Source organism: Bufo bufo, chromosome 4 (assembly GCF_905171765.1).
Source record: "Bufo bufo chromosome 4, aBufBuf1.1, whole genome shotgun sequence".
Classification (NCBI taxonomy): Eukaryota; Metazoa; Chordata; class Amphibia; order Anura; family Bufonidae; genus Bufo; species Bufo bufo.
The window spans coordinates 145,224,893-145,247,281 of record NC_053392.1 but is presented as its reverse complement, the minus strand read 5'-3'; the positions used below and the strand labels follow the sequence as shown (position 1 = coordinate 145,247,281).

At 42.8% G+C, this 22,389-nt stretch overlaps 1 protein-coding gene across 1 annotated transcript in view; it reads left to right on the top strand.

Annotated features, from left to right (window-relative positions):
- CLSTN2 (calsyntenin 2) overlaps nt 1–22,389 on the top strand; it is a 1,304,869-nt gene that overhangs the window by 1,271,504 nt on the left and 10,976 nt on the right. The window contains exons 15-16 of the mRNA XM_040428021.1: nt 2,292–2,409; nt 4,048–4,232. Of these exons, the coding sequence (XP_040283955.1) occupies nt 2,292–2,409; nt 4,048–4,232 (303 nt within the window). The remainder of the gene's footprint in view (nt 1–2,291; nt 2,410–4,047; nt 4,233–22,389) is intronic.

The following is a 22,389-nucleotide window of genomic DNA, read 5'->3' as shown; positions in this document are numbered from 1 at the left end:
AATTAAAATTAAATTATACTCATTTCATAGTAGGACTAAATCAGGGGAGGACTGACCTTCAGACATCCGGAAACGGCCTAAGGGTTGTAATACACTGGCCGATGGTTGGCTAGATCATGAGTGTTCGTAGGAACGCTCGTTAGCAATCACCTGGCTGTGTAATACAGCCCTAAAAGTGCCACTGATTAACCAATAAACAAGCATTATAATGCTTAAAAATCATTGCTTGTTGGCAGCAGATCGTGCTATATAATTACGATCTGCTTCCAGCAAACAATCATTCAGTATGGGGAAAAGTGATGCATTAGTGATCTCTCCTCATCGTACTGTGGAGGAGATTGCTGCATGTAACAAAAGTGGTCTCCTCCACTAATAAGCAGGCAATTGCTGGGAAGGAATGTTTCCTTCCTGACAGTCGCCTACAAGATCTTTTAATGCAATACAACCCTAAGAGTCCAGAGAAGCACCTATACACCAAAACTTGCACCAGAAACTCAAGATTTAGGGCATTCCTCCATTTAATCTTTAGCTATTGGTGTGCTAGGTGCTTTTGGGTATACTTACAGCTAATATGACAATGCAAAAGGGATAGGGCAGATAATTGCAGGCTCAAAGTACTTTGAGACTTAATCTGTATATGAATACTGTATGTTTTCTGTGAGACAAGGAGCTTCTGATACAGATATGTGAAGCAACCACCCAGTAAACACTATCTGAATTTACTCAGAGAAAACATATTGAGCTGATCAGATATACGGTATAGAGAAGGTTACAGCCAGCTCACCTTCTTGTCCTGTGTAGCGGTGCACGGGGCAGACTCAAGCCAGTCCTCAGACGTAGTTCACACAATAGAAAACAGGCTCCAGCACCAAATATGGACGTAGTAAATAATCCCGATCTTTATTCGTCACCAAAATTCAGGTAGGTACAGCAAACAGTGACACTGGCTCCCACTTATTCCCAAAGATCTACGCGTTTCGAACGATAGTGTTCTTAGTCATGACTAAGAACACTATCATTCGAAACGAGTAGATCTTTGGGAATAAGTGGGAGCCAGTGTCACTGTTTGCTGTACCTACCTGAATTTTGGTGACGAATAAAGATCGGGATTATTTACTACGTCCATATTTGGTGCTGGAGCCTTTTTTCTATTGTGTGATCAGATATACCACTACTCTGACCTTTGTGTGATAGTCCCATGTCCCATGGGGGATGTGGTTGTGCAGGTAACTCTCGGCCCACTCCTGAAATAACATGTCCCTTGGGCACAGTTCATAGATTTGTTACCTAAAATCTGTTACATCATTCGAAGCACTGGTTTACATAATCACCAGCAACCTTCCTATCCAACTGTTTGCATAGACACATTGCTGTGGTCCACCTGATTAAATCACTGCTTTTATTTTAATGATCTGAGGCTTCATTCTCGAGTTAGGATACTTTTTCCTAATATGCAAAGTAGGCCTTTGGTGCAATAAAAGCATCACCATTGCACATGCTAAGCTGCATTTAAGGCATCTCATTAAGTAAGCCCTTGCAGTGGCCAGGTTTGAGATGGCCCCAATGCTACGCTTGGTCCCCCGCACCACGTGTTGCTGCTCTCCGGAAGGGATGGTAAGGCGTGGTGCACTCCAATAGGAAATAAATCCAGAGAGTCAGAGTCTGCAGTAAACCAGGTTGATTCTTTACTGGAGAAATTCAGGTACAAGACCATACAGGCAAGGCTTTGGGCTGGCTTCTCCAGTCGCCTAAGTGAATAAAGGATCCCACTTTTTCTTCACCATCGGATGTGCTGCGGTGTTATTTATTTATTTTACATCATACACCTTGGTAAAGTGTTTTCATCGCTGGCACCCAATTTCTTACCACCAGGAGTGCTGCCCTGAACTTCCGTAACTATATATATATATATATAATATATATTGCAGTAACACAGTAATAAACAGTATAAGTTAACCCTTTCAAGAGAAATAAAGTAAGAAGTTTTAACTTTGCATAGGGGATATAGGAAAATGTCCACAAATGTCCAAATGTCAAAGTACTCCCTGCTCCAGGGCACTACACCCTTACTCTGCACTGTACAAATAAGGGCCAAAACTCCCCAAACAATGCTGTCTATAGATGGATATCTGGTTTGGCTGATGGTATAATATGTAACTACATAATTACAACAAAATACTGAATATTTTATTAGATACTTGTAATAAAGGAAAATAATATGCCAATGTTCCATACATTAGCGAAATAATGATTTAAATATATTACATGCTGTCTTCTCTTTTGTTATTTAGATCAACATTTTACATAATTCAAATTATATGGAGCATGTAAATCACATGGTGATTCAACCTCAGTTCATGCCATCTCTCCAGTATCCAAGTAGTGAAGTACTAGGGCATGAAAGCCGTGGTATGTAACATACACATCTACCCATAAATGTTTATTTCATAATAGATTTACAGGGCACAATGACTTAAAAATGTGATATTAGTGCTGTCTCATATACCAGTGGTGAATTATTATGCTGTATACTTTCAGCAGGAATACTAAACAGAACAGCTGGTTATTAAATACAGATGGGAAGGAAGTCCTTTTGACCATTATCAGGCTCTGCATATAAATAAAGCAACACTTAAGCATTGAAAAAAAAAATCCTTACTTACATCGCACACAAGGCATGGCATGTGCCACCCAGAATCTGGCAGATGGCAGAAGATGATCTACTTTAATGGACTGGTGTAATCATCACTATTGATGAACTGTAGCATTTGTTAATTACTGCATTTTCATAGGGCATCAAAACTTACATTGTAATTAGGATTTTTCCTACCCATTTTACATAATTTTATTACATTTGTTTTATTTTTTAAATTATTTTTTTTTACAAATAATCTATACATGCAGCAAAGCCACTCGTGATTATTGTTCTGCAGCTAAATAACTTAATTAATGGTGACTGATAAATGTAGTTAAAGGGGTATTCTGGCTTCAGCAAATAAAATAAAGGTTATCCATTGTATAATACAATGTTATTATTTTCTAATATACTTTATGTACAAATTCTTCATCATTTTCAGGATATTAGTCTATGGCTATTGAATGAGATACTTCATTGATTAGATTCAGAGGATGAAAATCTGTCCAGGTCATGTGATCAGTACACGGGTGCACATGTTACAGTGTAATTATCAGAGCTGTGTTTTGTAACACACTATCCATCTGTGTGATCATTACATGACCATCATGGATTAGCATTTTCTTTTTGTGGGACCTGCTCCTATCTCCAGAACAGGCCCCCGAAAGCAAAGAACAGTGCACCACAGATGTGCGGCGTGCTCTCTCTTCACTTCTTTGGGAGTACCAAAAATACCTGAGTGAATGCGCTCAGATGTTTTTGGAAGTCCCCTAATGGTGAGTGGAGAGTGCAACCAACGCGCATGCACTGGTATGTCTCTTATCATTGCTATGGGGAAGCCGGTGCGTGGTGCACTCTTCCTCACTTTTAGGATCCTGCTCCATAAATAAGAGTGGGTCCCAGAGGTGGGACCTGCACCTATCTGTCGATATGCCATCAATGTATGAGATGGGAATACCCCTTTAAACAACATTAAAATAGCAAATGTACATTCTCTATCTCATTGCTAAAAATTTAGTGCTTGTAGCACCGTTTTTTTTTTTTTGCTAAAAAAAAAAAAAAAACTCTGTCCATATTCCCTATTAAGGTATATAGATAACATAAAGGTGGATCCTAAACTTAGGACCCTTTTCTCTGAGCAAGAATAGGATCCACTAACACAGTAGAGTCTCTTACTGTCTTAATGTTATCCCTTCCAAAGGGAATGTATAGCCAATAGAAAGATCCCCTGGTAAAATAAGCTGTTTGCTAGCTTCTTGAGAAACAGCTTCTATCTGAAAGGGGGTTATATTTGGGATTTCACTATATTATTGATTAGATTGCCTATAAAATATATGTATTAGATATGTATTCTTATTGATCTTATACTTATTGATTCCTAAACTATTTTAATGTCTTCCATTGTTATTCAGTTTCTCCAGGTGCTACAACCATTGTCCTGGTAGCATGTATCAGCATAATGGTTATTATTGTTGTGCTGGGAATCTTAAGATTGCGGGCAGTCCACCAACAAGATTTTCCAGATAAAGAGGCAACAAAAGACCCAGACATGAATTGGGATGATTCTGCTTTAACTATCACTGTAAATCCTATGGAGGTATGTATGTTGTCCCATTTCATTTGCCATCATCAATGTAATATTAGAATAGAAAATATTCCTGGAAAAACAGAAAATAAGTGAATAGAAGATTATGTTTGCATCTTATGTTCACATCAGTATTTAGAATTATCAGTAATATAACATTTTATAACACGTAATTAAGTTAGTTTTAATATCAAAATAAGTATTATCTGCATGTTAGTGGTTATTGTTCTTAGAAAACATGTCATCAATCATTGTGAAAACTGAAGAGCAAATAGTATTTTTAACTCTAGCTTAACTGAAACCACCTAGAGGAATGCAAAATGTATTTTTTTTTTGTATTGGGTCATGAGTCAGTTTTCCCCTCTACCAGGTGCTAGTACAGACTTGTCCACTATTACCTTTGCTTGAGTTTAGTTAGAAGGTTTGTCTGTGATAGTTACAAATCTCGGAAAAAATATCATATACTTGTCCCTTAGTTCATTAGCGTTCTCTGTGGCACTCTTTCAAACAGCAGTGTTACATGCCTGGATGCAGCACGCAACCACTGCAGCCAATTGCTGTCCTCAGAGATCTGCAGCTGAAGATAGGCTGAAGTGATAGGCTGCAGCAGTAAATCCAAGCATGTCATGGTAGTCGGTTTCCGGACTAGATAGCTCTGTCTATTGTGCAGCAGAGTTGGATGAAATGAGTAAGAGTAGCACTGCAGTAAGCAGCTCCATCTGCTGCACAATGGTAGGAGCTTTGTCCTGAGGTCATCACTTGTGAAGGAGCAGACCAACCCTTTAAAAAGATTGTCCGAGATATTCAAACATTTTGTAGACGCCCCGAAACTGACTAAAATAAAAAATGATGTTATACTCACTTCTTTCTCCAGCACTGATTGAGTGTAGAGGTCACTTGCCGTTCACCTTTGTATGACCTGCAGCTGACCTCAACTGTAGACCATTGAGGACAGAGAATGGCTGCAGCAGACATGTGCCATATATAGACATGGTACCATGTAAACAAGCAGTACAGGGAGGATGGAATCAGAAGCACAGAGAACAGCGCTGGAGAAAGAGGTGAGTATAATATTTTTAATTTTAGCCATTTGGGGGCCTATGCAAAATTTTAACTTATCTTGTTCAATCCCTTTAGGCATCACATATTAAAAGTGTACATTCAAAGTCAACATTTTGCTTGCAGCATGTTTCTGCTTTTAAACATTATTGCTTGTTGTCACCAAGAAATTAAAACATTATTGTTAGAGATGAACGAATCAAAGCTGACAAAGTGGAATTGGAACCAAATTTCAGGAAAAATTTGATTCGCACGGAATTTGCTCACAGTTCGTGGTAACACATTTTTTCCTAACATGGCTGCTGCACCTGTGAGGACATGAAGCAAGCACCCATAATGCCATGCATGCAGCCAATCAGCAGTCAGCCAGCCCTGTGATGTCACAGCCCTATAAATAGCCTCAGCCATCATGGATTCTTCCATTTACCAGTGTACTTAGCGCAGGGAGAGACATCAGCAGGCGCTAGGGACAGTGCTAGAAAAAACATAATTGTACAAAAACGATTTACAAGCGCAGGGAAAGATTATTTAAGGTGTAGGGAAAGGATAGAAAGGAATCATTCCACAGCATTTATGTTGAACAGGGTTCAGTAGGGGAGGTTACAGCCTGGGCAATAGGAACAATCCTATTACACCTTGCTGCACTGACTGGGGACCCAAATTGCCATTATACAGCTCTGTAATTCCAGCAAACCGTTCTTATTGGGGTATTACAGCCATTAACAGGGTTTATTACAAGGAAATATTTATATGTCTTATTTGCCCTTGTGCGGTGCAGTTATATGTTCTAAAGCATTTTTTGGTTTGTATTAGTGGGAAAAAGGCTTATTAGCCATTGTGTGGTGAAGTGCTAAAATTGCACCCCTTTTTGTCGTGTATTAGTGGCAAAAGAAAAATATATTTGCCGTTCAGCGGTGCAGTTATCTGTTCCAAAGCCTTTTGTGGTGTGTATTAGTGGAAAAGAAAAATATATTTGTGGTTCAGAGGTGCAGTTATATATTCTTAAGGTGGATGCTCAACAGACAGGATCAGTTTTTTGGGGGTTATTGTTCTGACGGATCAGAGGAAGGACAAAATAATCAGTGACTTCAACACAAACTTACTGCTGACGCCCTCACCATTCTGTCGGGGGGAGGGGGGCTCTACTTGTATAAGCATTTAATAGAACAGGTTCTGTAGACATCTATGTGGAATCAGCTGAGGACGGTGTAAAAAGAGTGCACTTCTTCTTCACGCTAACATCGACCTGTAAGGCTGAGTTCATACTTGAGTTATTTTGGTCAGTTTTGGCCTTGTGACAGTGAATAAATTCGGATCAAAACTTTTTTTTTTTATTCAGCAAATTGGCCGAATCAATTTTTTTTTAATTCGCTCCTCTCTAATTATTGCATACACCCAGAGCCTGAACACTTGTTTTGATAATGGTTAGAGATGTTCGAAGTTTTGAAAAATTCAATGCAGCAGCTTTGCCGATTTTCGATTCATTCCAAATTAATTTGTCACGAATTGTATAAATAAATCCCATATACCCAGGCCAATCTGCCTAATCATATTCTTCCCACTTGGTGGCTCAATCTCAGTGTGAAGGCCTGGAAGTTAAACTGCAGGGAGAGGGCAGGGAGAGTGCAAGAGACTGCTGAGCTACAGACTCTACTACAATTTATCGTCATTTACATAACTGTGCAGTGCACCAATATTCAAGTAGTGGCCCCATGTGGAGTGGAGACAATAGAAGCAGCAGCAGCAGTGGCAGAAACAGTGACAATAGTGGCCCCATGTCAGAGTAGGGAGGGTGGCAGCAGCAGCACTAGCAGTGACTGTAGTGGCCCCATGACAAAGTGGGAAGGGTAGCAGCTACAGCAGTGGCAGTAACAGTGAAAGTAGTTGCTCATGACAGAGTGGGGAAGGTGGCAGCAGCAGTGGCATACAGAACAAGATGGAGGCAGATCACAGTAGTAGCAGAACCCAACAGAGGGTATCAAGGGCCAGTCGTATGCTTATCCTTGTAAAAATGCAATGTACAAATCAGTAGGCCAAAAAGCCCCTTTGTAGGAAAGGCAGTAGAGGCAGCATGTGGGTGGCAGCATCAGAATGGTAGCAGCATGAATGTGACCAGAAGTAACAGCCTATTTTGCACATTCCTGTATGGCTGCACACTACAGTATGATCATTAGTGGCAGAATTATCAATTCTGTTGCATCAGGGTCCGGTGTCTTGAAATCCTGGCTGATCCATGCCTGATTCATCTTTATAAATGTTAGTTTCTCAACATTTTGAGAGGAAAGGCAAGTTCTCTTAGTGATAACTATGTCTCCCGCCACACTGAACACCCGCTCTGATGCCACACTACTGGCCGGGCAGGAAAGCATGCCCATGGTGAACTTGGCCAGTTGCGGCCACACTTCAAGTTTGCATGCCCAGTAAACAATAAAATTGAAACGGTGTGCCAGGCAGGAAGTGCTATTATACAGCAGCCGACCCTATTAGGAAGCAGGTCCCCACATCCTCAGTATATATTATAAAAAACAAGCATTGGGTCCGCGCTAGTGACAGCAAGTTTCAGAGGTAACACAAATATAGTTAATTATCGGTGCTCTGCTCCGCAGCTCTCCTCCTCCACCTTCAGCTGCTGCAGCGTCTGTGCCTGTAAACCCACGGGCTGTTCAGGATCGATCTTGCCACAACCTTCAAAGAAGTACTGACACAGCATAGACCTGTTTTCAAAGTTCACAATACACTTTATTTTACTTACAAGATTGCAGTCTTGAATTCCACATCACATATGAAGCAATGCCCGACCCGGGTTTTGCTCCTGCTTTATCTGGGGCGTCCTGATTGTTCTCTCAGGTATGGGCGGTATTTATCTTATGTTATACCTTACATTATTTTTCATTTTAAAATACAAACTATCCATTTAAATCAACACACAATTGCTTCCACCATCTTAGGCCTCATGCACACGACCGTATTTTTTTGCGGTCCGCAAAACGGGGGTTCCGTTTTTCGTCATCCGTGACCGTTTTTTCGTCCGTGGGTCTTCCTTGATTTTTGGAGGATTCACGGACATGAAAAAAAAGTCGTTTTGGTGTCCGCCTGGCCGTGCGGAGCCAAACGGATCCGTCCTGAATTACAATGCAAGTCAATGGGGACGGATCCGTTTGACGTTGACACAATACGGTGCAATTTCAAACGGATCCGTCCCCCATTGACTTTCAATGTAAAGTGAGGAGTTAATATACCATCGGATCGGAGTTTTCTCCAATCCGATGGTATATTTTAACTTGAAGCGTCCCAATCACCATGGGAACGCCTCTATGTTAGAATATACCGTCGGATTTGAGTTACATCGTGAAACTCAAATCCGACAGTATATTCTAACACAGAGGCGTTCCCATGGTGATGGGGACGCTTCAGGTTAGAATATACTAAAAGAACTGTGTACATGACTGCCCCCTGCTGCCTGGCAGGTGCTGCCAGGCAGCAGGGGGCAGCCCCCCCCTGTAGTTAACACATTGGTGTCCAGTGCGGCCGGGCCCCCCCCTCCCTCCCCTGTAGTTAACTCATTGGTGGCCAGTGCGGCGGGCCCCCCCCCTCCCCTGTAGTTAACTCATTGGTGGCCAGTGGGCCCCCCCCCTGTAGTTAACACATTGGTGGCCAGTGCGGCCGGCCCCCCTCCCTCCCCTGTAGTTAACTCGTTGGTGGCCAGTGGGCCCCCCTCCCTCCCCTGTAGTTAACTCATTGGTGGCCAGTGACATGACCTGTCACTTACCAGTAGGAGGAGCTCCCGGCCGGATGCAGACATCGCAGACATCGCAGCTCGCAGGTAAGTATAATGGTTCTACAAATTGCTAAGTAACTATGGCAACCGGGACTGCAGTAGTGTCCTGGTTGCCAGCGATTAAACTGGGACTCCGATCGGTACACTCCGCTGCCACCAATGATAGGGGGAGGATTTTAATTAGGAGGGGGAGAGAGGGGAGAAGGCCCACTGGCCACCAATGAGTTAACTACAGGGGGGGGAGGGGGCCGGCCGCACTGGCCACCAATGAGTTAACTAGAGGGGAGGGAAGGGGGGGCCCACTGGCCACCAACGAGTTAACTACAGGGGAGGGAGGGGGGGGCCCACTGGCCACCAACGAGTTAACTACAGGGGAGGGAGGGGGGCCGGCCGCACTGGCCACCAATGTGTTAACTACAGGGGGGGGCTGCCCCCTGCTGCCCCCTGCTGCCTGGCAGCACCTGCCAGGCAGCAGGGGGCAGTCATGTACACAGTTCTTTTAGTATATTCTAACCTGAAGTGTCCCCATCACCATGGGAACACCTCTGTGTTAGAATATACTGTCGGTTCTGAGTTTTCACGAAGTGAAAACTCAGCTATGAAAAAGCTTTTATGCAGACGGATCTTCGCATCCGTCTGTATAAAAACTAACCTACGGCCACGGATCACGGACACGGATGCCAATCTTGTGTTCATCCGTGTTCTTTCACGGACCCATTGACTTGAATGGGTCCGTGAACCGTTGTCCGTCAAAAAAATAGGACAGGTCATATTTTTTTGACGGACAGGATACACGGATCACGGTCTCGGCTGCAAAACGGTGCATTTTCCGATATTTGAAAGTCAATGGGTCCGCGAAAAAAAAACGGAAAAAGGCACAACGGCCACGGGTGCACACAACGGTCGTGTGCAGGAGGCCTTAGGCTGTATTTTTCATCTGTTCCAATGGTTGATAAAGCAGTATTAATAAATTTAAACCTATGATTCCCCATAGTGCTATATTGCTATATTTCAATAAACACATCTCTTATAGAGATGGCGTTTCGGTTTTGCCCGGCGGTCGTTTTGCGGCGAACTTTGCGCATTTGCGATTCACCGAACATATGGCGATGTCCGCCGACACCATATTCTTTTGCATTGCACCGAACTTTGACCCATGACACATACATCAGCTGGAACAGGACAGCCAATTGAGACGTTTCAACACATGGACACACCCCCAACCTCTAACAGAACCCAATCTTGCAGCCATTTTACATTCTGTGTTTTGCCAGTGTAGGGAGAGGTTGCTGTGTGAAGCAGGGACAGACTGTTAGGGACACCAAACGGTAGCTAATAGGGCCACAAAAGTCCTTTTAAGGACTGGTATAGGTGTGCTATCTATAGGTGTGATATACCTATAATATACTTTCTAACATAGAAAGTATATAGTGAATTTGTATTGTGCAGCAGTTATGTGCAGTTCTGCTGCGATACCGCAGGTATATAAAGGGACAAGCGCTATTGGAAAAACTTCACTGAACAAAAATATAAACACAACACTTTCGGTTTTGCTCCCATTTTGCATGAGCTGAACTCAAAGATCTGAAACATTTTCTACATACACAAAATACCCATTACTGTCAAATATTGTTCACAAATCTGTCTAAGGCTACTTTCACACTAGTGTTTTTCTTTTCCGGCATAGAGTTCCATCCTAGGGGCTCTATACCGGAAAATAACTGGTCAGGCATATTCCCATGCATTCTGAATGGAGAGTAATCCGTTCAGGATGCATCAGGATGTCTTCAGTTCAGTCATTTTGACTGATCAGGCATTTTTTTCCATAGGAATGTATTAGTGACGGATCCGGCAATCAAAATACCGGAATGCCGGATCCGTCCTTCTGGTCTGCGCATGTGCAGACCTTTAAAAATGAGAAAAAAAAAAATACCTGATCCGTTTTGCCTGATGACACCGGAAAAACTGATCCGGTATTGCAATGCATTTTTCTGACTGATCAGGCATTTTTCAGACTCATCAGGATCCTGATCAGTCTGAAAAATGCCTGATCAGTCAGAAAAATGACATGCGTTTGCATACAGTTTGATCAGGCAGTCAGTTCAGGCAACGGAACTGCCTGCCGGAATCAAACAACGCAAGTGTGAAACTACTCTAAATCTGTGTTAGTGAGCACTTCTCCTTTGCCTAGATAATCCATCCCACCTCACAGGTGTGGCATACCAAGGTGCTGATTAGACAGCATGAATGTTGCACAGGTGTGCCTTAGACTGACCACAATAAAAGACCACTCTGAAATGTGCACAGTTTTGCCTTACTGGGGGGAGGGGGGCAGAAAACCAGTTGCAACACATCTCCGTCACATAGAGTTGATCAGGTTGTTGGTTGTGGCCTGTGGAATGTTGGTCCACTCCTCTTCAATAGCTGTGCGAATTTGCAGAATATTGTCAGGAACTGGAATAAGCTGTCGTATACGCCGATCCAGAGCATCCCAAACATGCTCAATGGGGGACATGTCCAGTGAGTATGCTGGCCATGCAAGAGCTGGGAGGTTTCAGCTTTCAGGAATTGTATACAGATCCTTGCAATATGGGGCCGTGTATTATCATGCTGCAACATGAGGTGATGGTGGCAGGGCCGATCCTAGGGTCACAGGCGCCTGGGTGCAGAAATATTTCTGGCGCCCCCACATGGGCGTGGTTATCTTACTAACTCCTCCCCTTTACAATGTAGTGGTAATAGAGTCTCAAGGGTCTATAAAAGCAGCTACACTATTTTTACAAAGCATTGAAGCTCTATTAACACTACTATCAACATAAGGTCATCTAGAGAAACCGTAGGTTTTTATTTATTTTTTCTTTCTCTTTAGGTGTTAAAACATAACTTTAATTAGATTGCTCTAACACCTAAATGGGAAAAATAAGAATTTTAAAAACCTGCTTTTTCTAGTCTAGATGACCTTATGTTAATAGTTAATAGTAGTGTTAATAGAGTCTCAAAGGTCTGTAAAAATAGTGTAGCTGCTTTTATAGACCATTGAGACTCTATTACCACTACCATAAACATAAGGTCATCTAGAGAAACAGCAGGTTTTTAAAATAATTTGGGGGATCTGTGGATGACACATTGTTATGGGAGATCTGTGGATAACACACACTGTTATGGGGGACATTATACAGGGGTAATATAACTGAGGGGTATCAGGTAAATTATACAGGGGGTAATATAACTAAGGGGTATCAGGGTACACTATACAGGGGTAATATAAGTTATATTACCCCTGTATAATAATGTCCCCTGATACCCCTTAGTTAGGCCCCAGAATTCAGAACACAGTGTTACCTGAAGTCTGGGGCCGGATGCGGCAGTGTGGGTCAAATTCTATATACCCCTTACCCTACCGAGAAACAGATATGTGCATGGGTAATATTATTACAGGAGAATGCCGCACCATACCTGTTACATCCAGTGACGTCTCCTGTGATGTACACTTTTCTCAACGTCTTCATCCAGAGATAAGACCGCCATGACACCTTCTTTCAGCCGCTTCTCGTCTCTGCAGAGTTTCACAGATTATTTTTTAGGTTCCTCACTTTACTCTCATCCTCTCCTTCCTGGGGTCTCAACAACTCATCCTGCTGCCCCCCAATACTGTGCTAGAGCCAGACAGGTAGTCCCCCATTCCTCATAATATTATTCCCCCTGTATATTATAATGGCCCCCTCTTCATCATTAATGTAATGGCCCCCACTTTATTATTAATATAATGGCCCCTCTTTAATAACAAAGAGGGGGCCATTACATTAATAATAAAGAGGGGGCCATTACATTAATAATAAAGAGGGGGCCATTACATTAATAATAAAGAGGGGGCATTACATTAATAATAAAGAGGGGGCATTACATTAATAATAAAGAGGGGGCCATTATATTAATAATAAAGAGGGGGCCATTATATTAATAATAAAGAGGGGGACATTATATTAATAATAAATAGGGGGCCATTATATTAATAATAATGTATTGGCCCCCTCTTTGTTATTAATATAATGGCCCCCTCTTTATTAATATAATGACCCCCTCTTTGTTATTAATGTAGTGGCCCCCTCTTTATTAATATAATGGCCCCCTCTTTGTTATTAATGTAGTGGCCCCCTCTTTATTATTAATGTAATGACCCCCTCTTTATTAATAATATAATGTCCCCCTCGTTGTTAATATAATAGCCCCCTCTTTATTATTAATATAATGGTAGTCTCTCCAGTCTCCACTCTTATTAATACTATGATGTCCACTGACTGAGTACTGTCAGTGGTCCTCCTCTCATGCCCCCAGTGCCTCTGCAATAAGGGTAGAACGTAGGGTACATAAAAAAAAAATAATAATTAATACTTACCTCTCTCTCCTTCACAGCTTGTGGCATCCTGGTACAGGTGGTCATCATGCCTCACTCACTGTGCCTTCCCGCGCCGCGTCATCTCGCGAGATCCGACGCAGGAGGTCACAGTGAGGTACGTGACTAAGTCCTGCGTCGCACCTCAATTGAAGCCGCTCCCCCGGCCCCTCCTCCTCACTTCGCCTGCCCAGCTGCCCTGCACAGTGCGCGTCACACAGGGCCTCTCCTCTCGGCCTCCGCTCCGCCCCCTGTAAATCGTATCTTAGTTATTCAGCTGCGGCTGCGTTCTCCTGGCTTGAGGGGGCCCTGTGGGCCCCCCTGACTCAGGGGCCCGGTCGCAATTGCGACCGCTGCGACCCCTATAGCTACGCCACTGCGGGCATTATAAAATAAAATAAAAAAAAAGTCAAAAAAAAAAAAGTCCCGGCGGCTCGCTCGGCGCCTTTCGGGTGACAGCGCTGGGGTGCGGGGCACCCACTGCACCCCGTGTAGGATCGGCCCTGCATGGTGGTGGATGAATGGTACAACAATGGGCCTCAGGGTATCTCTGTGCATTCAAAATGCCATCAATAAAATGCACCCGTGTTTGTTGTCCATAATATACGCCTGCCCAAAACATAACCCCTCTGCCACCATGGGCCACTTGATGCACAATGTTGATGTCAGGAAACCGCTCACCCATCAAATGTGAGCATTTGCCCACTCAAGTCGGTTACGTCGAAAAACTGCAGTCAGGTCCAGACCCGGATGAGGATGACAAGCATGCAGGTGAGCTTCCCTGAGACGGTTTCTGACAGTTTGTGCAGAAATTCTTTGGTTATGGAAACCGATTGTAGCTGCAGCTGTCTGGGTGGCTGGTGTTAGACGATCATGGAGGTGAACATGCTGGATGTGGAGGTCCTGGGCTGGTGTGGTTACATGTGGTCTGCGGTTGTGAGGCCGGTTGGATGTACTGCCAAATTCTCTGAAACACCTTCGGAGACGGCTTATGGTAGAGAAATGAACATTTATTGCACGGGCAACAGCTCTGGTAGACATTCCTGCAGTCAGCATGCCAATTGCATGCTCCCTCAAACCTGGCAACATCTGTGGCATTGTGCTGTGTGATCAAACTGAACATTTCCGAGTGGTCTTTTATTGTGGGCAGTCTAAGGCACACCTGTGCAATATTCATGCTGTCTAATCAGCACCTTGTTATGCCACACCTGTGAGGTGGGATGGATTAGGGAGTAGTGCTCACTAATACAGATTTAGACAGATTTGTGAACAATATTTGAGAGTAATGGTTCTTTTGTGTATGTAGAAAATGTTTCAGATCTTTGAGTTTAGCTCATGCAAAATGGGAGCAAAACTAAAAGTGTTTATATTTTTGTTCAGTGTAGTTTCATTAATTTAAATGTGGTTGTTTTGGCGGCAAGCACAAGGATTTCTGAAGACCATATTCAGATGAATGGAACAGATTTTCAGTCACAGAATATTTCTGCAACAAAATCTGCTGTGAAGGTATCCTCATGGGCCTTTTTTAAGATTTTCAAGATTATTTAGAGAACATACAACACATAATTCACTGAAAGTGGGACATACAAGCCAATTCTCCACCCGAAAGAACTGAAACATCCAATCCATGGTTAACCTTCTCTCAACAAAACATGCAAGCTACCTCTCTGCCCAGAAGGGCAAAAGAACTGGAAAGTCTCAAGAGAAAATTGCATTGCTTAGCTGACTGGACTTGGGGAGACCAAAAATATATGTATGATCAGTGTTTTATACCAGGCAACACTGCTCTCGTTTTAGAGAAAGACATTTGCATATCTTAATTTTAAGATGGCATCAGAAAAGATTAGCATTCTTTTCCTTTTGAGAAAAAATGTAATTAGAATATATTTCCCAGAAACCTAAAGTATGCAAATTAGGATGCCTGACAAAACGGTAAAAGAGAGAACAATATCCTGTCTTATGCCAACAAAATTAAAGGGGCGCACAAGTTTCCTATATTCATGACCTACTCTCAAGATTGGTCATCAATATCAGATTGGCAGGGGTCCGACTCTAAACTGTTTACCTATTTGCCGTCGACATCGCAGCAGAGAGCAGGTATAATTGCATCTCTATTGACCATATTCACTTTAATAGGAAGGAACAGGCAGAGTGTAACTGCTCCTTCCGATCGAAGCTCTTCAAACAGCTGATCAGGATAACAGGCTGAACTGGATGGAGAAATGTCTTTTTTCTGCCTTATATACTATGTAACTATGTTGCAATACTAATCATTAATACTTTTTGTTTTGTATCCCAAATGATAAAGTGCGGCACAAAGAGTGCCATCTAAGGCCACTTGCCAAGCAAGACAATTTTTTGTTGAGATTTTCTGGATTTCCTGTTCTCCTGGTAGGAGAGCTAGCTTTTATGTATCTTTAAAAGAAGTGTAATCCTGGTTAGGATTTTTTGGGGGAGGGGTGATAGAGAAGTGGCTTGCATATATTATTTTCAGTTAAATATTACATGTGAAGAGCTCTCATTTTTTTTTTCTAAAATGAATCCCAAAAAGTTCAGGTTTGTCAGAATCTGAATGTTTTGCGAAATTTAGGATGAATTCCAAACCGTTAGAATCGATTTGCTCACCCTTAAGGCTTTTTTACACGAGCGGATGCTGTGCGGGTAATCTGCAGCGTGAAAGAGTGCCAAGTCGCGCTCTGGACAGCAGAGACCCAGAGCATTAACATGATTTATAATGCTCCGTGCCTCTCTGTGATCTTTTTACTACAAAATCACAGTGAGATAAAGTTGTCACCGTGATTTTGTAGTAAAAAGATCACAGAGAGGCACGGAGCATTATCAATCATGTTAATGCTCCGTGTCTCTGCTGTCCGGAGTGGGGCTTGGCACTCTTTTACGCTGCAGATTACCCGTACGGCATCCACTTGCGTGAAAGAGCCCTTACTCTAGATTTAGGCTACATGCACAAGTCCATTTTAAGACCAATGGTCGTCTATGGGGTTATTCACACGGCAGTTTTTTTGATGGCCAGTGAATAACAGACGTAAAAAATTGAACATGTTCAATCTTGTCAGTTTTTCACTGACCAACTGAATACAATACAATTGAAAGTGTCCGTTTTTAACTTCCGTTTCTAAGAAATTGAAAAAATGTCTGTTAAAAATGGACAGTTTATCCATTTTTAATGGATGTTGTTTTTCACAGCCATGTACATGTAGCCGTAGAGGATGCTCTCTTGTCATGCCTATGTATAAAAAGATCATTAGAAACATTTCTTTGCTGTCCATTCATATTTTTGTATATTGTGATTAGATCTCCCCTAAGCCATGTGAATAACTCCACCTGTCTTCTTACTCCAATCTATTCCCTTAATTGCATGGGTCACCTTCCTCTCTACCTGCTCTGATTCAGCCTTGTCCTTCTTATACACAGGTGACCAAAATTGTTCACCATATTCAATGTGTTGTCTGACAAGTGATTTTTCTAGAGGCAAAACTACATTCTTGTCATGAGCATCTATGCCACTTTTGATGCATCTCATTATTTTATTTGCCAGCAGTTTCCTGGCACTGGTTGTTAAAGTTAATTGTCCACCAATATCCCCAATCTTTTTTCAGTGGCAGGTTTACCCAGTGTTTTATTGTTTAGTACATAATTGTACATTTTGTTGCCTTGGATCAAATGCATAACATTAAACTTTTCCACACCGAACTTCATTTGCCTTTTCTCTTCCAGTTTCCCTAAATCCCTCATGACTGTTATATTATCCTCCTCCGTGTTGATTAACTTCCAGGGCATAGCATAATCTTCAAACTCTACTCTGTAAGCCTTTTACAAGGTCATCTAATATATAAAGCTGAGTGTATGTGTGTGTGTATGTATGTCCGCTAAAGGAATCTGCACCGTCGCATTTACAATCACCAAATTTGGCACACAGGTACAGCAGGTGTATGGGAAGGTTTTAGACCGGGTCTAAGCTCTCTAGCGTGTACCATTCCTGATATATTCCCAAAAAATGCAAATTCGGCACATCATATGACCTACATTAGCCAATAGAAGCCTGCAGGTCTTTCTTCTCATATCCCAACTTCATATCCCAACTACCATACACATGGTCACATGTCCTTTATCAGCCAATAGAAGCTTGCAGATACTTAGTCTCTACATATGCACAGTTTTACACCAGGTTTCCATAACAACCCAGCCATTTTTCTTCACTGCTGCAGGTCAGCTTTAAAGGGGCAGGGTGCTGTGGATGACAGTGTTAAGGGAGCGGTGTGCTGTGGAGTTCACAGTTCAGGGGGCAGGTAGGGTGGCCATTCAGGCCACCCCCAAAAGACGGACTTCTAAACCCCGCCCCCAGGTCAAGCTAGGCCACGAACCCGGATTTGGTTTAGCCACACCCTTCCCACTCCGCAGCTGACAGGGATTGAAAAACTTAAAGTAGAAATCAACTTCTGACAGCTGCAAGGGTGGGAGGGACGGTGACTTTCTCCCTGTAGCTCACGCTCAGACAGCTTAGTGCTGCTGTCTGAGAGTGAGCTGTTCAAAAGGCCATACCTGCGTGAGATATTCCCAAAAAATGCATTAGTTAATAGAAGCCTGCTCACATGACCCTTATCAGTCAATAGAAGCTCGCAGGCCCGTAGTATCCAGATACACACAGTTTTACACCAGGTTTCCCTAACAACCCAGCCATTTTTCTCCACTGCTATAGGTGAGATTTAAGGGGCAGGGAGCTGTGGATGACACCGTTATGGGAGTGGAGTTCAGGCCACCCTCAAAAGACGTACTTAAAAACCCCACCCCTGGTCCCTCTAAGCCACTTCCCCTCCCACTCCGCAGCCGATGGGAATTGAAAAAATGAAGGTAAAAATCAACTTCTGTCGCCTGCAGGGATGGGAGGGAGGGTGACTTTCTCCCTGCAGCTCTCGCTCAGATAGCACAGTGCTGCTGTTTTAGAGTGAGCTGTTCAAAAGGACATCCCTGTGTCCGTCCAGTCCCTATGCCGGACGGAGGACAGGGAGTCTGAACGCCGGACTTTCCACCCTAAAACCGGACCTCTGCCCACCCTAGGGGCAGGCTGCTGTGGAGGTCACAGTTAAGGGGGCAGTATGCTATGGAGGTCAGTGTTAAGGGGCAGATTGCTGTAGAGGCCACTGTTAAGGGGACTGGGTGTTGTGCAAATCACTGTTAAGGAGACGGGGTACTGTGGAGGTCACTAATAAAGGGGCCGCTGCTGTGGATGTCACTGTTAAAGGGGCGGGTGCTGTGGAGATCTCTGTTAAGGGGGCAGGGAATGGTGTAGGTCACAGTTAAGGGGACGGTCTACTATAGAGGTCAGTGTTAAGGGGCGGGGTGCTGTAAAGGTCATCGTTAATGGGGGGTGTTATTAAGGTCAGATTTTAAGGGAACAGAGCTCTGTGGAGGTCACTGTTAAGGGGGTGGGATATTGTGTAAATCACTGTTAAGGAGACAGGGTAATATGGAGGTCACTAATAAAGGGGTGTCTGCTGTGTAGGTCACTGTTAAAGGGGAGGACACTGAGGATGTTACTGTTAAGGGGGAAGGCCGCTGTGTAGGTCACTGTTAAAGGGGCAGGCACTGCGGAGGCCACTGTTAAGGGAGAAGAGGACTGTGGAGGCCACTATTAAAGGGGCAGTGGGGTACTCTGAGGTCACTGTTAAGGCAGCATAGTACTGTGAGGTCACTGTTAAGGAAGCGGGGTACAGTGGAGGTCACTGTTAAGGGAGCGGGGTACTGTGGCAGTCACTGTTAAAGAGGCAGTCGCTGTGGAGGTCTCTGTTAATGGGGCCGGGAATGGTGGAGGTCACAGTTAAGGGGACTATAACATATGGTCAGTTTTAAGGGGCAGGCGCTGTAGAGGTCACTGTTAAGGGGGCGGGCCCCTGTAAAGGCCACTGTCAAGGGGGCAGGGTGCTGTGGAACTCACTTTTAAAGGGGCAGGCTGCTGTGAAGGTCAAAGTTAAGGGGGTGGGCTGCTGTGGGGGTCCAATTTTAAGCAGACGGGGCACTGTGGGGGGGTCAATATTAAGGGGTGGGGGCTGTAGAGGTCACTGTTAAGGGGGCAAGGTACTGTAGATGTCACTGTTATAGTGGATACTGTCGATATCTTTTAACAACAAACACAAATATTAAATGAAATAGATAAAATATACCCGTGTGAAGTCGGGTCCTTCAGCTAGTTAAATATATTCAGAGGAAGAAGACTCATTAAAGAACTTCCATTACCCCAATGGTAAATGAAGCAATCTGAGAATGCACCATTAATAACCACCCTCTGTTTTCTATTACACAATTTACACATATTTTCCCTTAGTCCCAGCATTCCATATTTTACTGTATGTACCATTATGTACTAGCATTTTAAGTGATATGGCAAAAAAATGTCATCTAATTTAAATTTTCTGGGGGCAAAAGAAAAATCTATAACAGGGCTCCTCACTTATTATGTGCCATTTATACTACCTGTGTTAACTTCATTTTAACAGGGTCTTTGGTCTTTGCACCCACATGTAGCTACACCCCTGGACCTTAAAGGGAATGTGTCATCAGAAAATGGCCTATTGTTTAAATCACGTTTTATGTTTAACTTATTTTTAAATAATTTTCGGTGATGTTATTTTTAATTTTCCATGTCAATAACAATTTAAACAAAAATCATTAAATCCTGCAGTTTTCACACTGGCCACGAAGACTAATAGGTTCCACTTCTTGGTCTGTACAGATCACTTTACTGCAGTTATATTCTGTATTATTCTAAACCTGCCTGTAATGAGAAGGAAATATCACTTCTGTGTATAGAAAAGAGAGAATCCTCCATTCACAATATATGATTGTCAGATCGTATCTATTTTTTCCTTGTTCAATGACCTCTGCACAGCTCACAGAGCATGCCTAGAAAACTCTCCCATAGAAGTCAATGAGGTCCCCTCATTAACATTGTGTCTATGGTCCATGGGGCTGCCGTAAACCAATTTTAATGCTGTATAAATGCTGTTAAGAATACCTCAGCTCAGGAAATAGAATAAAAAAAGTCTACAATCAGAAAACAAAATCAGATTAGATAAAAAGTAGATGTGTCACTATCTGCTTTTAACTGGCAGAAATGTTGGTGAAACATTTCCTTTAACCCCTTAAAGGGACACTGACAGGCGAAATCAGCATATATAGTTAGATATATCACATTACAGGTCTTATAGAGTCTTTTAAAAGCATATAACTATCCCCCCTGTCCACCTTATAAAGAGCGAAATATAAAGTTTTATAACCTGCATCTGCGGTCAGCAATCTGCCCAAGGGGCGGCGTTTCATGTGAAAATGCGCCCAGCCAGCCTTCTTAACTGCCGTTCTTAAGCCCCGCCCAGCTCATCATTATTCACTTCGCTGGGCGGGGCTAGAACTCTCCCCAGTCCCGATCCTGCGCCTGCGCAATTCAATCCTCCGGGCATCGTTCATGCCCAATCTTCTGCGCCTGCGCCCCGCCGTGCCGTCGGACGCACTATAATTAACCCCTTATATGATGTGAGTGAGCAGCGCTCTGAAGCGCTGCTCTGAACAGTGCATGGCTGAGGCTGCAGCTGCCTCAGCCATGCACTGTTCAGAGCAGCGCTTCAGAGCGCTGCTCACTCACATCATATAAGGGGTTAATTATAGTGCGTCCGACGGCACGGCGGGGCGCAGGCGCAGAAGATTGGGCATGAACGATGCCCGGAGGATTGAATTGCGCAGGCGCAGGATCGGGACTGGGGAGAGTTCTAGCCCCGAATAATGATGAGCTGGGCGGGGCTTAAGAACGGCAGTTGGGAAGGCTGGCTGGGCGCATTTTCACATGAAACGCCGCCCCTTGGGCAGATTGCTGAACGGAGAAGCAGGTTATAAAACTTTATATTTCGCTCTTTATAAGGTGGACAGGGGGGATAGTTATATGCTTTTAAAAGACTCTATAAGACCTGTAATGTGATATATCTAACTATATATGCTGATTTCGCCTGTCAGTGTCCCTTTAAGTGCTATTTCACCTTAAGGACTTGGGCATTTTTTGCAAATCTGTCACTTTATGTGCTGATAACTTTAAAAGGCTTTGACTTATCCAGGCCATTCTGAGACTGTTTTTTTGTCACATATTGTACTTCAGGACACTGGTAAAATGAAGTAAAAAAATTCATTTTTATTTATAAAAAAATACCAAATTTACCAAAATTGGTAAAAAAATTACAAATTTCCAAGTTTCAATTTCTCTACTTCTATAATACATAGTAATACCTCCAAAAATAGTTATTACTTTACATTCCCCATATGTCTACTTCATGTTTGGATCATTTTGGGAATGATATTTTATTTTTTGAAGACGTTACAAGGCTTAGAAGTTTAGAAGCAAATCTTGAAATTTTTCAGAAATTTTCAAAAATCAATTTTTTAGGGACCAGTTCAGGTCTGAAGTCACTTTGCGAGGCTTACATAATAGAAACCACCCAAAAATGACCCCATTCTATAAACTACACCCCTCAAGGTATTTAAAACTGATTTTACAAACTTTGTTAACCCTTTAGGTGTTCCACAAGAATTAATGGAAAATAGAGATACAATTTCAAAATTTCACTTTTTTGGCAGATTTTCAATTTTAATAATTTTTTTCCAGTTACAAAGCAAGGGTTAACAGCCAAACCAAACTCAATATTTATTGCCCTGATTCTGTAGTTTACAGAAACACCCCATATGTGGTCGCAAACTAGTGTACGGTCACATGGCAGAGCGCAGAAGGAAAGGAATGCCATACGGTTTTTGGAAGGCAGATTTTTTTGACACCATGTCCCATTTGAAGTCCCCCTGATGCAACCCTAGAATATAAACTCCAAAAAAAAGAAACCCCATCTAAGAAATTACACCCCTCAAGGTATTCAAAACAGATTTTACAA